Here is a 12,123-nt window from a genome sequence, read left to right as displayed (position 1 = left end):
GACATAGCAGGTACCGAGTCCATTTTAATCCCACTGTTGACATCAGAAGTTTCCATCGCTCGTTGTTGACTAAAACTGATTTGGGGCTTTTAGATGTTTTTGTTGTTGTTGTATTTTCACCCAAATTTTAAATGATTATGGATTTTTCTTTAATCCAAAGAGTTCTACAGTTTTTTTCACCCCTGTTGAAAATGAAATGAGATTATGACAGATAATCTTATGTTTTTTTGTTTGTTTTCTTTTTGCAATAAAACCCCAAAATCTTTCATACCTTTTTTTCTCACGTATTTATAGTTTTTGACTGAATTGTACATTAGATGTGGAAAAGATTTTCAAATGATTTATTTTCAAGATGTGACAGACATTTGGCCTAACAGGACACAATCCCTTCAATCAGATGTAATTGGTTTGAGTCAGATGGGCAGAACCTGGCTTCAGTTTCTGAACACGCTTCAAAACGGTGCAGCTTCTGGAACGGTGTCAAACACGTGGCTCGGGGGCCAAATCTGGCCCACCACGGCGTCCCATGCGGGCCTCTCGACTCCGGACCCCGAAATGGCATCAATCAATCCGTCCAGTTTTTCCGTCGGACGGTAATTCATGCAAAACCAACACATCCCCACAGTTTTTTTGGGGGTGGGGGGGTTGCGCTAATGTACAACTGAGTTAACTGCAATTTTTTTTGTTCGATGTTTGTGAAAGAAAGTTCAAAACCACTGAGTTTAAGTGATTAACTCAAACTTATAGGTGACAGTCAAGGTACAGTGCAAATTGTATCTATACGGTCAAAAAGTTATAGTCGGTGTTATACATGAGCGCAAATATTTTTGCTGCTCTGTTGCTCCCAAAGGAAAAAATGCTAATTTCCTGACGAGAGACTTCACTCTACTTAAAATTGCAAGTACAAACACAACCGTAAGCAATAATTATTTTTAGTTTTTTAAGTGTGACATAAGTAGGCTAATTCCAATAAATGTACAAAAATGAAAATAAGCATGTACATGGGAATTTGTAACTGGAGGGAGATGGTCTGGATGTGGCTGAAAATAAAATGGAGTTTTACACCCGTCAGCCAAACGTTGTTTTCTTGACCCCGTGTGCAATAGGAAGAATCAACAATATTTGCTTTTAAAGTGTATTAAAAGGTGTTCAGATGCAGCGGTAAAGCCAACGTCTAATGTGATGAGTTCACGCAGCGGAAGCTGAAGAGCGAAACGTCGTCGAGGGGATTCATCCTGGTGCATGACAATCATCATGATGCCTGGATAACGTTCGCTCCGTCTGAAAGATTAATCCCATTTCGTAATGGCGCTTCCCGTCCGGTTGTTTGTTCCATTTTTTTGCGTCATCATCATCAGTTTAACCTCTGTGTCTCGGTCAGAATGCCTGCTGGGGCCGGCCGGGGACGAGGAGAAGAACGCGGACAGGAACCAGCAGTGCGCCGTGGGGCTGGGCCACCCGCCGCACCCCTTCGCCCACAACGCCTTCCACGTGTGGGACCAGGACGACGTGGTCATCCCGCTGTCTCCGGAGGACAGCCCCCAGAACAGCCCGCTGCTGCTGGCCGCCATCCCCTACATCCCAGCCTTCATGCCACACCTGCACGGCCCGCCGGCTCTCTGGGACAGTCCGGGATCCGTCAGGGGGACCGCCATCCTCCCGGGGGACTTCTGAGTCGGGACGACTGCGTCCAGTGTGTAAACTAACCGAGGACGACGCGAGATGGTCCGCAGCGGAAGACTGCAATGGCCGATCAATGTTGTGCCGTGACGATTTTTACAGGAAGTGCTGTAAAAATGGATGTGCTGTGAAGCAGATTTAATCAGTTTTTGCCTTTTTTTTTCTGCAGATTTAAATGTTTCAGATCATCTAGTACATTTGAATGTTAAAGACAATCTGAGTAAATACAAAAATCAGTTTTTTGTTGTTGTTTTAAAGGGGGGGGGTGGGGTTGCAAAATCAGCTTTTTTGAGCTTAACATTATAACATTATTCCCTTGTCAAAGACATTCCCGTGGTGTCGCTTTGACTCTTTCAGGCATGTTTGAGAACTCTTTTTAATCTCCATGGCAACCATTGAGCCGTGTGTGTGTGTGTGTGTGTGTGTGTGTGTGTGTGTGTGTTTGCATGTGTGTGTGTGTGGGTGGACTCAGCTCCGCTCTCCAGTCGCAGCTCCTCCTCGGAGTTGCTGTTTCCAAGCCTCACAGAGCAGCCCTCACATGCTCAGCTCCTTCAGACTAGCCAGCAGCAATTAGCAAACACCTGGAGGAACTGGGCATCTGCTGAGCTCATTATAGGGGCCACTTCTCAGTGAATAAACATTGTTAGAGTCGTAGAGGAGCCATGTTGTGATGACTTTCTGTAGGCGGGATGTCGGTCAAATTCTTTAGTCGTATTTCATGTATTTATAGCATTTATATGACAACTGTAGGCAACATAAGTTACTTGAGTTTGCTATAAAATGGCACAGTGTGCCTGGAAAATATGTAACACTGCTTTCTGTTTTCTGTGTAGAGTTTTGCTTTTTTCCCCAGACAAAAGCCAAGAGTGGGGAATAGTTTCTGTTGGGGCCGACATGACCGTCTGCTCCCGTCTTATAATCCACTTATGTGACAAGAGATTAGCTGCAAGAATCAGAGCACAGATGAAGATGTTTTCATACCAAAAAGGCATGTTGTCCATGTGAAACGCTCTCCCTCTGCGTGGCGCTTGTTGAGGTTACGTAAATGGCGGATTTCCCCCAAAGCCGCTTCCGTTGCGTTAAGACGCGCCGACTGGCTGCTCCGTCGAGCGTCATTTCAAGCCACCGAGAGATTAGCTTAAATTGAAGACTTAACGGAGTTCCGGCGATTCGCACGAGACGCCTTAATCCGACATTCCTTGTCGCAGGTGTCGCACGCAGCCGTGGCTTCCCTCGGTCCGACCCGAGCCAAACAAAGCGGCTTATGGCAGCGAGGCCAAGCTGTTGTCAAATAGCAGCTCGCGGAGGCTCTGAAGGAGGGGAACGTTGGGAATCCCCGCTGCTTTTCTTTGCCGCCATTTTCCCCTCGAGACTTTTCCTGGAAAACGGCGCCATGCGGAAGGATTTGTTCCTCCTAACGCCACGGTTTGGGCATTTCAGCAAAGTTTTAGACGACAGGACGAAGAGTTGGACACAGGAAGTGGAAGAAAAAGGAAAAGACGTTTTTTTTTTTTTTTTTTTTTTTCAATTTGATTCAGAGAAAAAAATAGGATTTATTGGGTGGGTTTGACAGAAAGTTGACGGAAAACAGGGTGGAGAGACAGAAATAGAGAAAGAGACAGAGATAGAGAAAGAGAGAGAGGGAAGACAAGAATTTAATGGCCAGAGACCGGAAGGCGACGGGTTGTCGGACCCGGAAGTCCGACAACCCGTCAGTTGGGAAGTCCGTTGCCGGAAGTCCTCAACGTTGCGTTGAGGAAATTTTTTTTCTACTTTATTTCAAACAAATAACATGAACAGACATAAAGATGTTCACTCAAAGATAAATATTAAAATATTATAATAAAAACCAATAAAGGATAATTACATACAAAAAATACATAAATATAGATACATCTGTAAAATAAAAGTGGTACTTTTTCATAGGAAAACGTGTCAAAAATATAGTAAAATACATATAAAGAATGGTATTTTATTGCAAAAAGAACAATACAATTAAAAAATAACAGCGATCTGTTTGGTCTTTGTTTAGTTTGTCTACTTTTCCTGTTCCAACTCAAATCATCACCAGAGCATAATCATACCTCCCCCATGTTTCACTGTGGGGACGGTGGAGTCAGTTTTAGCCAGATACAGAGACCCTTTCTGTTTAGCCTTGATCAGGTAGTTCTACATTTGCTGCAACCGTCATATATCTTATGGCAACAACATCTGCATTTTCATCGACCAAAATGTCATGGGATTTGACATTTTGAAAATGAGACTGTTTCATGGAAATGGGCCAAATTCTTGAAAAATAACACCTAAAAATAAAATTTAAAAAAGTCCAGGAACTGGTTTATTTCGCAAAACTGAGCATGCACGTGAGCAACAACCGGATGTTGCCGCTGTCGCCAACCACAAAGAAGACAGTGACAGGAAGTAGTTGAAGAATGATGTTTTGTACACTTTTGTAAAGGAGACACAGCTTATGGCTTTTGTTCTTGTTACTCTGAGACCAAAAACGTCACGTTCAGAGATTTCCCCACTTGAGCGACAATTCTCTGTTGCTCTTCTCGAGAAACCAATGCTTCCTTGGTGAAATCGCTAACATCTCCTCGCCGAACCCGTCAGATTAAATCACACACAGTCGGACTGCGCTTAGCAATAACTCGGTGGCATCGGAGTAAAGCGCCAGCTTACGGAGGTAACCCGACGTCTGACCTCTCCCTGAACTCTCCCATCGAGCAACAAACGGATAACAGAGGCTCTGCGTCGGGGCACGAATGAGGCTCAGCAGGCAAACCGAGGCACAGCAGATTCTTTTGTTCTGTCAGATTTTTCTGGAGGACAAAGTTGAGGTGAAAGGTGACTTGATAAAGCAACGTCACTGAAGGATGCGCTGTGGAAAAATTACATGTTTGTGTAAGCGGGGAGCATTTCAAACCCGGTTCTAGTCTTCACAGCCCCTTCCAAGAAGCTGGAAGGACAGATTTAATCCAATATTCTGAGAATCCCAAGCAGGTACGTCTGCCAGACCAACAACAGGGATAATTAAAAATAGGGTGGTAATCTGCATTAAGAGGGAAAAACAACAACAACAAAACAGGATATGCGACAGTCTGCAGTCACGGTTGTTTTGGGATTTTGTCCAGTTTTGACATCGAGTGAGGCAAAACTAGTTGACTCCCAAATCACAATGATCAAAGGTTGAATTTGCTCAAGTTTGGAGCAACAGAAACCAAATTAACACCAGACAGATCACGAGATCCGTCCTTTTAAATAACAAAACGCCCGTTTTGTTTTGAGCCCCGACGAGCTTTTATGGGCAATTTCAAAATGGATCATAATACATAAGGAAGAGGATGAAGAGCTGCTCCAAAAAGAAAAACAAAATACATTTTTACACTATATTTACGCATATGACAAAATAGAAACTAAACACACTCTTTTAAATAATGACAGGTGATGGGGTTGCTAGAAAAAGATTTATTTTTCTTTTTTTTCCCTGTACAAATTGGACAAGTCGGTTCAGAAAGAGTTTGCCAGGTCTAACATTGGCTGCTATTATGCTACTTCTGGGTTGGGTAGGAAATCCCAAATACCCCCTCAAAGCCCCCACCTTTCGGACAACCCGGTGGGTGGAGGGCTTCCCGCCGTGGAAATGTTCTGCGTGGGGCAAACTGGTCCGCTCAAGGGTGAAACTCAGGAGTCCAGTCGACATATTGGGCTGTCGTAGACCATCTGCAGGTTCACCTTGTGTCCCACCAGCTCTCTGATGTTGTTGATGCCGTATTTGATCATGGTGGGCCTGCGGAGCAGAGGAGCCGGCCGAGTGAGGAAGAGGACAACGCCGACCGAGAGACGGAGGAGTTTGACACGGAGGTTGTTTTTTTTTTTAAATCGGACTAACTAAAGAAGTCGCAGTGGCTCACCTCTCCAGAGACAGACCCCAGGCGATGACCGACACGTCCTCTGGGAGGCCCATGGGCAGCAGCATCTCTGGCCTGAACACCCCAGAGTTTCCCACTTCCACCCACTTCTTCAGCCCTGAACCCACAGAAAGACAGAAGATCAAGACTCAGGTGAAACGAGCGAAAGGATAAAACGAGAGCAGCACAGTCCACAGGAACGTCACAACATGCGTTATCTGGTAGTGAATAACGAAACGCCCGTATTTGATCATGGTGGGCCTCATCAAATAAGAAGACGCCTTAAAAAGTGACTTATTTCAAAACTTTAGCATCAAGTTTCAGGAAAGCAAACTGACTTCAAATGTTTCTGGTTGTTTTTAGACACAGGAATTAAAGTAACTTAATTACAAACGTATTCGCTAACGCTGCACCAGAACATCCCACTTCAACTCACCAGCAGCTCCACAGGTCTAGTCAAACATGGAAAAACAACTTTAATTTATTCAGTCAGTTTATTGAGGACAAAATAGGCTGATTAAGTTGGGCAATAAACTGCAACAACATGGTCCAAAAAGAGCTATTATGAATAATAAAGCACACAGCATAGAACTAGACTGAATAGATCAGCTCGTACGGTTCATTCACATTGTAATTGATACTCAATGTAGAATTTTTTCCAATATACCTATCTACAAATAAATAAATATTTGATGATATAAGCTGCAGATGAACACACGGCGTACCTTCATGGTAGCTGAACACTTCCATACTGGGCTCTGTGTAGGGGTTGTAGGCTGGCTTGAAGCGCAGTTTGGTTATTCCTGGAAGACACAAAACATTTATGTCTAAAAAGAAATAAAATTTTTAAAATTAAAACTGCACACAAAAAGAGGAAGTTCACAGCTTATGTCCACATTCTCCTCTGGTAAAACGGCGTAAATGCTGCGGATTTAGTGAAACGCAAATACAGACGTCAGTTTCTCCCGACCCCGGCTCTCCTGCTCTCACCCAGTTTGGTGAAGAACTGGTGCAGCACCCCCATCAGGTCGCCCAGCGTGAGGCCGTAGTCGGCCACCACCCCCTCTATCTGGTGGAACTCTGCCAGGTGGGTGGCGTCCAGCGTCTCGTTCCTGAACACCCGGTCGATGGAGAAATACTTGACGGGGGTGAACTTTTCCTGGAGGACGAGATCGCGTCAGGAGAGAGGTGCATCGTGGGCGATAACAGTACAAGGACATTCGTTAGGAGTCTGGATGGAATCGATTCCTTTTTAAGAGACAACAGTTGTGAAACTAAGGTAGGCAAGAGAATCACTTTTTTTGGTAAAGAATCACATTTAAAGTCAGTTTTCTACTGAGCTGAGTGACGGCAGAACGTTAGACTGCTTTTGTTTCCCAAGTATCTGTGAGCTGCAGGAGGATTTCACAAGCCGTCACATAACAGGGCGAACCAAAAATCATTTGTTCCTTAAAAAGGGTGATATTTGACCTCACATTTAGATCATTTTGAAGCACTTTGGCAGGAAGCTGTAGGCACATTTCTGGCCATCCTTCTCAGCAGTCATTCATTTATTTAAACCTTTTATTTTTGAGGCTTTAGGCATAAATCACACATTTCCTTATAGCTCTGAGCTCCAGGACATGTTGGGAGATTAAAGTGAGCCTGATTCATCCACCAAATCAACTTTCATTTGTTCAGTTATGCATGAGTTTTCCTACTCAGAGTGAAAAATATCTATTTAAATTGACGTATTTTGTATCCTTTTCCATTTATTTTAATTTCAATTTAATTATTACTTTTTCTTTTTTAGGTGGATTTTTTGGTGACAACTTTCCTTTCTGAAGGAAAGTTGGTTTCTGATTGGCCGAGTTGGATTGCCACTATGACGAGCAGGCAACTATTTAAACTAACCTGCTTATTGATATTTTAACACTTTCATCAACACATTCTGGCCCAACCTTGAGAACATCCATAACAGCCCTGATGAAACCAATCTCCTTAATGACTGTCTGTCTGGCTCCTTCGTGCTCATTGGTCGGCGCGCCGCTCACCTGTTGCGCTAGCTTATACAGCATGCGCGCGCTAACAGCTGTAGTGTGCGTTCGGAGGATGTTCTTCTGGGCCTCCTCCATCTTCCAGTCGTATTTGTACCTGAAAGGCAGCATGGCGTTGACCCAGATCTGATAAACAACTATACGTTCGCTAGGTTAGCTAGTTCTCACCCTTGCGAGCCGTAGCCGCCCTCTGAGTGGACCTTCTTCACTCTCTCCAGGTAGTCCATGGGGAAGTGGTGAGCGAGTGCCGGGTCTGAAACCAGATGGTCACTGATCAGCAGAGAGGAGGAAGAGGAAGTGGAAGCTGCGACCGAGACTCACCGGACAGGAAGAAGGTGTCGTGCTGATCTCTGGCCGGGTGCTGCTGAGGCTGGAACAGGGAGTCGAAGTTCCAGAAGGAGCTCTCGATGAAGTTGTTGGTAGGCATCTCGGAAAACCTAGAAGGAGGAGGAGAGATGCGCGTTGCTCGTTTTTAGATCGGTGGAGGATCCCTCGTTTCCTGTGTGTCGGTGATGAACAGAGTCTCACCCCATCTCCAGGAAGATCTGCCTGAACTGCGTCCGCACCTTCATCAGAGGGTGGAGGTGTCCGCAGTCGGGGGCCACGCCCATCGCCTCGAAGTTGTACGGCTTGAACTTCTTCTCTTTCCAGCTGCCACTATGTCACAACACAGAAGATCAAACATGTTACCCCATCCAGCTCCTGATCAAGGTAACGGTAGCTTAACTCCTGGGCATGGAGGATACAGAGGCTCCGTATATCTGCACTAATACCAGTATTGGAAATTTATCATATAGGTATCGGCCAATATTTGATTTTTTAAAAGATGTCTGGATGTTCCAATATTACACTTTTTTTTAAACATATTGTATCGGTCCGATATTAGATATTTTCTAACATACAGGTTTTGTTCCAATAAATACAATTGGGCCAATATTAACATTTATTTCAATCTCACAATGATGAAATGTGGTCAAGGCTTTGAATATTTTATAATAATCATATATTTAATATTTCCTTCTTAAATCTGTAGATATTGGCGATAACAGTGATATTATCGGTACATTGTTTCCCATATTGGTGCATCCACAATAGTGGATATTTCAATCTGCAGATAAGATGACAGGATTTAAGTATGGAAGCCGGAAAAAAAACCATGGAGGCAAGAAGACAAACATGGAGGAACTATAGAGAAGGGAGTCTTTTCTTCTTGGTTCCTTAACCAAAGTGACTCTAGGCTTTGTTTAGGACAGTGAATCGGTTTAGCAGGAAGGCGTTCAGAAGGACAAACATCCGTCTGTCCTGCTCTGCCTTTAGGACCATGATGTCCATAACTCTGGACCTGTCCCCATGTTAGAGCAGACGTTCCTCTGCGTCCTCTGTCTGAGACCCTGACCCCGCCACCGGCAGATGGGGAAGGCCAGACCGGACGCGTGCGTGTTCGTCTCCACACACACACACACCCACAACACACACACACACACACACTCACCTAGCAATCATCTCAGGAGTCAGCTCCGTCTCCTGTTTGGTTACCGTGGTGCTGAAGGAGTTTCCCTTTGTGATCCAGTAAGACTTAACAGTGCTGAAAAAATTATAAGAACAAAGGCATAAAATGGCATTCTGGGTTATAAATCAACACAATGTGTATTAACAAAGACACAAAGTCAAAAAAGCTGAAAACCTTTGCCAGCATAAATATTTGGATTTGTTTTTAAAGACATTTTGAGTTGTGCAAAACTTCAGGCACTTTATCCTGAAATCACTCCCAAACTACCATGACTGATGGTTGCTTTGGAAACTCGATGACTGTGAGATGCTAGCGTTGTTAACTAAAGATCAACTAAAGAAAAAAAAAAGTGAAATACGATTTTAAAAAGGCTGAAGTTTTAAATTATTTTAAAGAGGATTGTCAAGGCCACAGACTTTCTTAAAAAAATATTATTTTAAATGTTTCACTCAAATTAAAACTCTTTTTATTTTATCTCAACAGTGAGATTCTTAATAGTTTCTTCACACATTTTTACCAGGGATGCCAATAAATGTCACTGGAGTTATAAATTTGTGTTTCCCTTCTTCGCTTTAAAGCATGAAAAATAATCACACGCCTGCTCATCACTTGGACGTCTAAAAAGGGTCTGAACAGCAGTGAATAGCCGTGTTCACTGGGCTCAGTGTAAGAGGATTTGGAGGGAAAACATAAACCCGCAGCATATTCTTTTATTTTTTTCTTTCCTTTTTTGTCATCCAAAAACCAAAATGCAAATGTTCCCATCCAAGCTCAGCAGAATAATCCCAAACTCTTTTATGTAACGCTGGCTAGAGAAGCACTGAAGACAGTGAAGTCATGCAGTCTGGAGAGCTCAGCCTGTAAATCAGCAGGTAGTTTGAGATCAGTGGATAAATCATTTTAGTTCCTCTGATCAAACCTTCTGCTGCCCCCTGCTGGCAGAGGAACGACCTACACTTCAGCCAGGAGTTTCCTCTTCTTCAGCTCGTTCTTCTCCTTCTCGTCGAGCCGCGCGGCGTCGCCCCGTTTGGCCAGCAGCAGCTTCTCCCTCACCTGGTCCTGTACGCCATCCGCCTGAGGAAACGGGACGCAGACACACAGTCGACTTGAACAGAACAGAACCGTCGCGCCGGACGGTCCAGACAGACCCGGTGTGGTGCGAGGGTGGGCTTACGGTTCTGAATATCCTGGGGCCTCCATCGTGGGACTTGTCCACGCGGATCCACTTGTTGGACATGGCCTTGCTGAAGCCGATCTTCCCGAAGGAGAGTTTCTACGCGAGAGACACGAAGAGGGCGATGACGCTCTGGGAGTCCGGGAACGCCGGCTAAAATTAAACAGCTCTGTTTCTGCTGAGTCACTTTTAAAATATTTTATTGCATAAATAAAAAATGTAGAGAAGTTTAGACACAAGGAATGAAAATGTGGACATTTGTTTTTGTTTATCTTTTTTTTTGCCACTGTTTGATGTTAAAGCAGACAAAACGTGTCTTGTTTTAGGTTTATTGGAATTACCGGAATTATTTTTATTTATGGTAAAAAATAATTTGTCAATTATATTTGACAATAAACAGCAAACATGTTTTTTTTGTTTGTTTTTTTTTTTTTTATCATCGCTACCGATGACGTAAATAATTTGCACTTGGAAACTCATGAGTTAAGGGTCGTTCTAGAAGTGTGTGTACTGATCACACACTTAAATAATTAATAATAATACTTTAAAATACTGAGACTGAATGCCAAGAAAACAATTAAATAAAAATTAATGTGGCTTAAAAGGGTTCATAAGCAACATCAATAATAATAATTTAAAAAAGTGACTAATGAAATTAATAAAACATTTTGGAACATATATTAAAAACAATAAAAATAGATTACTGTGGATTGGACTGGATTTCTGGCCTGGTTATACAGATTACAATAAAACAGATTTTGGTCTCTAATTATTTTTTGGTAATTATTATTATTATTATTAAGATATGCCACAATAAAAGCTTCACAATAAATCATATTATACTTGTTATGTATATTATACTACTATACTTTAAACACTAGTAGCTCCACAGAAGGAAGGTTTACAGTAAACGTCCCGGTCGGGATTCGAACCCGCGACAGTCGCTTGTTTTAATCGGACAGGAACAGACTCAAATGATGACGGGTTACAGCATCCCGTCAGAACAAAAAGAACTACAGCTTATGGAAATCAATCGCTCACCATGAGCTCGGCTTGTGGCAGACCCTCCGGAGGGATGGAGCTGAAGACCCGGGCTTCATGGCTGCCCTGCTCCACTATCTCGGTGCCCTCCTCGGTCAGCTCCCAGTGTTTGGAGGAGCGCAGCTCCGCGGAGATTACCTGGAAAAGCAGAGGGCAACAGTAACTGTCGTCTCACACGACAACAACCGAGACTTGAGGCTCGTTCCTCTCGACTCCTTCGTTTAGCCGACTAGTTTCCAAGTCCTCATCCTTTAAAACCCCCATTGCATCAGTCGCGCGCGGAATGTTGACAGTGACACTCCAACTTCCGCCGACTCTCAGGCCGGAAACAAAACTCACGTCGCCAAGCGCTTGCAGACTCTTCACGGCTCCCACGATGGCCTGGTGATCCACCCCGAGGCTGGCGGCCACTTCCAGGCTGTCCACGCCGCCGTCCACCTTCTCAATCCGCTGAAGAAGCGCTTCCACCACACCGGTGTCCGCCATGCTGGAGCCCTGTGATGCTCGAAAGAAACCGGATGCAACGTCACGGTCTCAGTAACTTACGTACCAGTCTCGTAGGGTATACGTCGCCATATTGAGAGTGGCACGTACTCAATGAGGAAACAGTACCTGCTCATTATACGCTATTAAATTTCTCACACTAAATTGTAGGTGTAATTAATAAATATAATATTCAAATTTAACTTTTGTGCCATATTTTTCTTCTTCCATTAAACTTTTATTTTTTTTTTATTTTTGACAATTTTGGAAGAACCAAAATTCAATTGA

The 12,123-nt window shown here is 43.6% G+C and overlaps 1 protein-coding gene across 1 annotated transcript; it reads right to left on the bottom strand.

The window, feature by feature from the left end:
* Positions 1–5,133: 5,133 nt before the first annotated feature.
* On the bottom strand, positions 5,134–11,881 carry farsa (phenylalanyl-tRNA synthetase subunit alpha). Its single transcript, XM_055036275.1, has 13 exons — positions 11,692–11,881; positions 11,353–11,490; positions 10,312–10,410; positions 10,093–10,211; positions 9,120–9,212; positions 8,156–8,284; positions 7,949–8,064; positions 7,796–7,880; positions 7,625–7,724; positions 6,582–6,750; positions 6,317–6,394; positions 5,595–5,709; positions 5,134–5,470 (listed from the first exon to the last, which is right to left on the bottom strand). Exons 1-13 carry the CDS (start codon positions 11,836–11,838, stop codon positions 5,365–5,367), a joined length of 1,494 nt encoding a protein of 497 aa, XP_054892250.1. The 5' UTR covers positions 11,839–11,881; the 3' UTR covers positions 5,134–5,364.
* Between the last annotated feature and the right edge of the window lie 242 nt (positions 11,882–12,123).

The sequence above is a fragment of the Poeciliopsis prolifica genome, unplaced genomic scaffold, assembly GCF_027474105.1.
Source record: "Poeciliopsis prolifica strain line A6 unplaced genomic scaffold, Auburn_PproV2 SCAFFOLD010, whole genome shotgun sequence".
NCBI lineage: Eukaryota > Metazoa > Chordata > Actinopteri > Cyprinodontiformes > Poeciliidae > Poeciliopsis > Poeciliopsis prolifica.
This window is presented reverse-complemented; position numbering and strand designations above follow the sequence as displayed.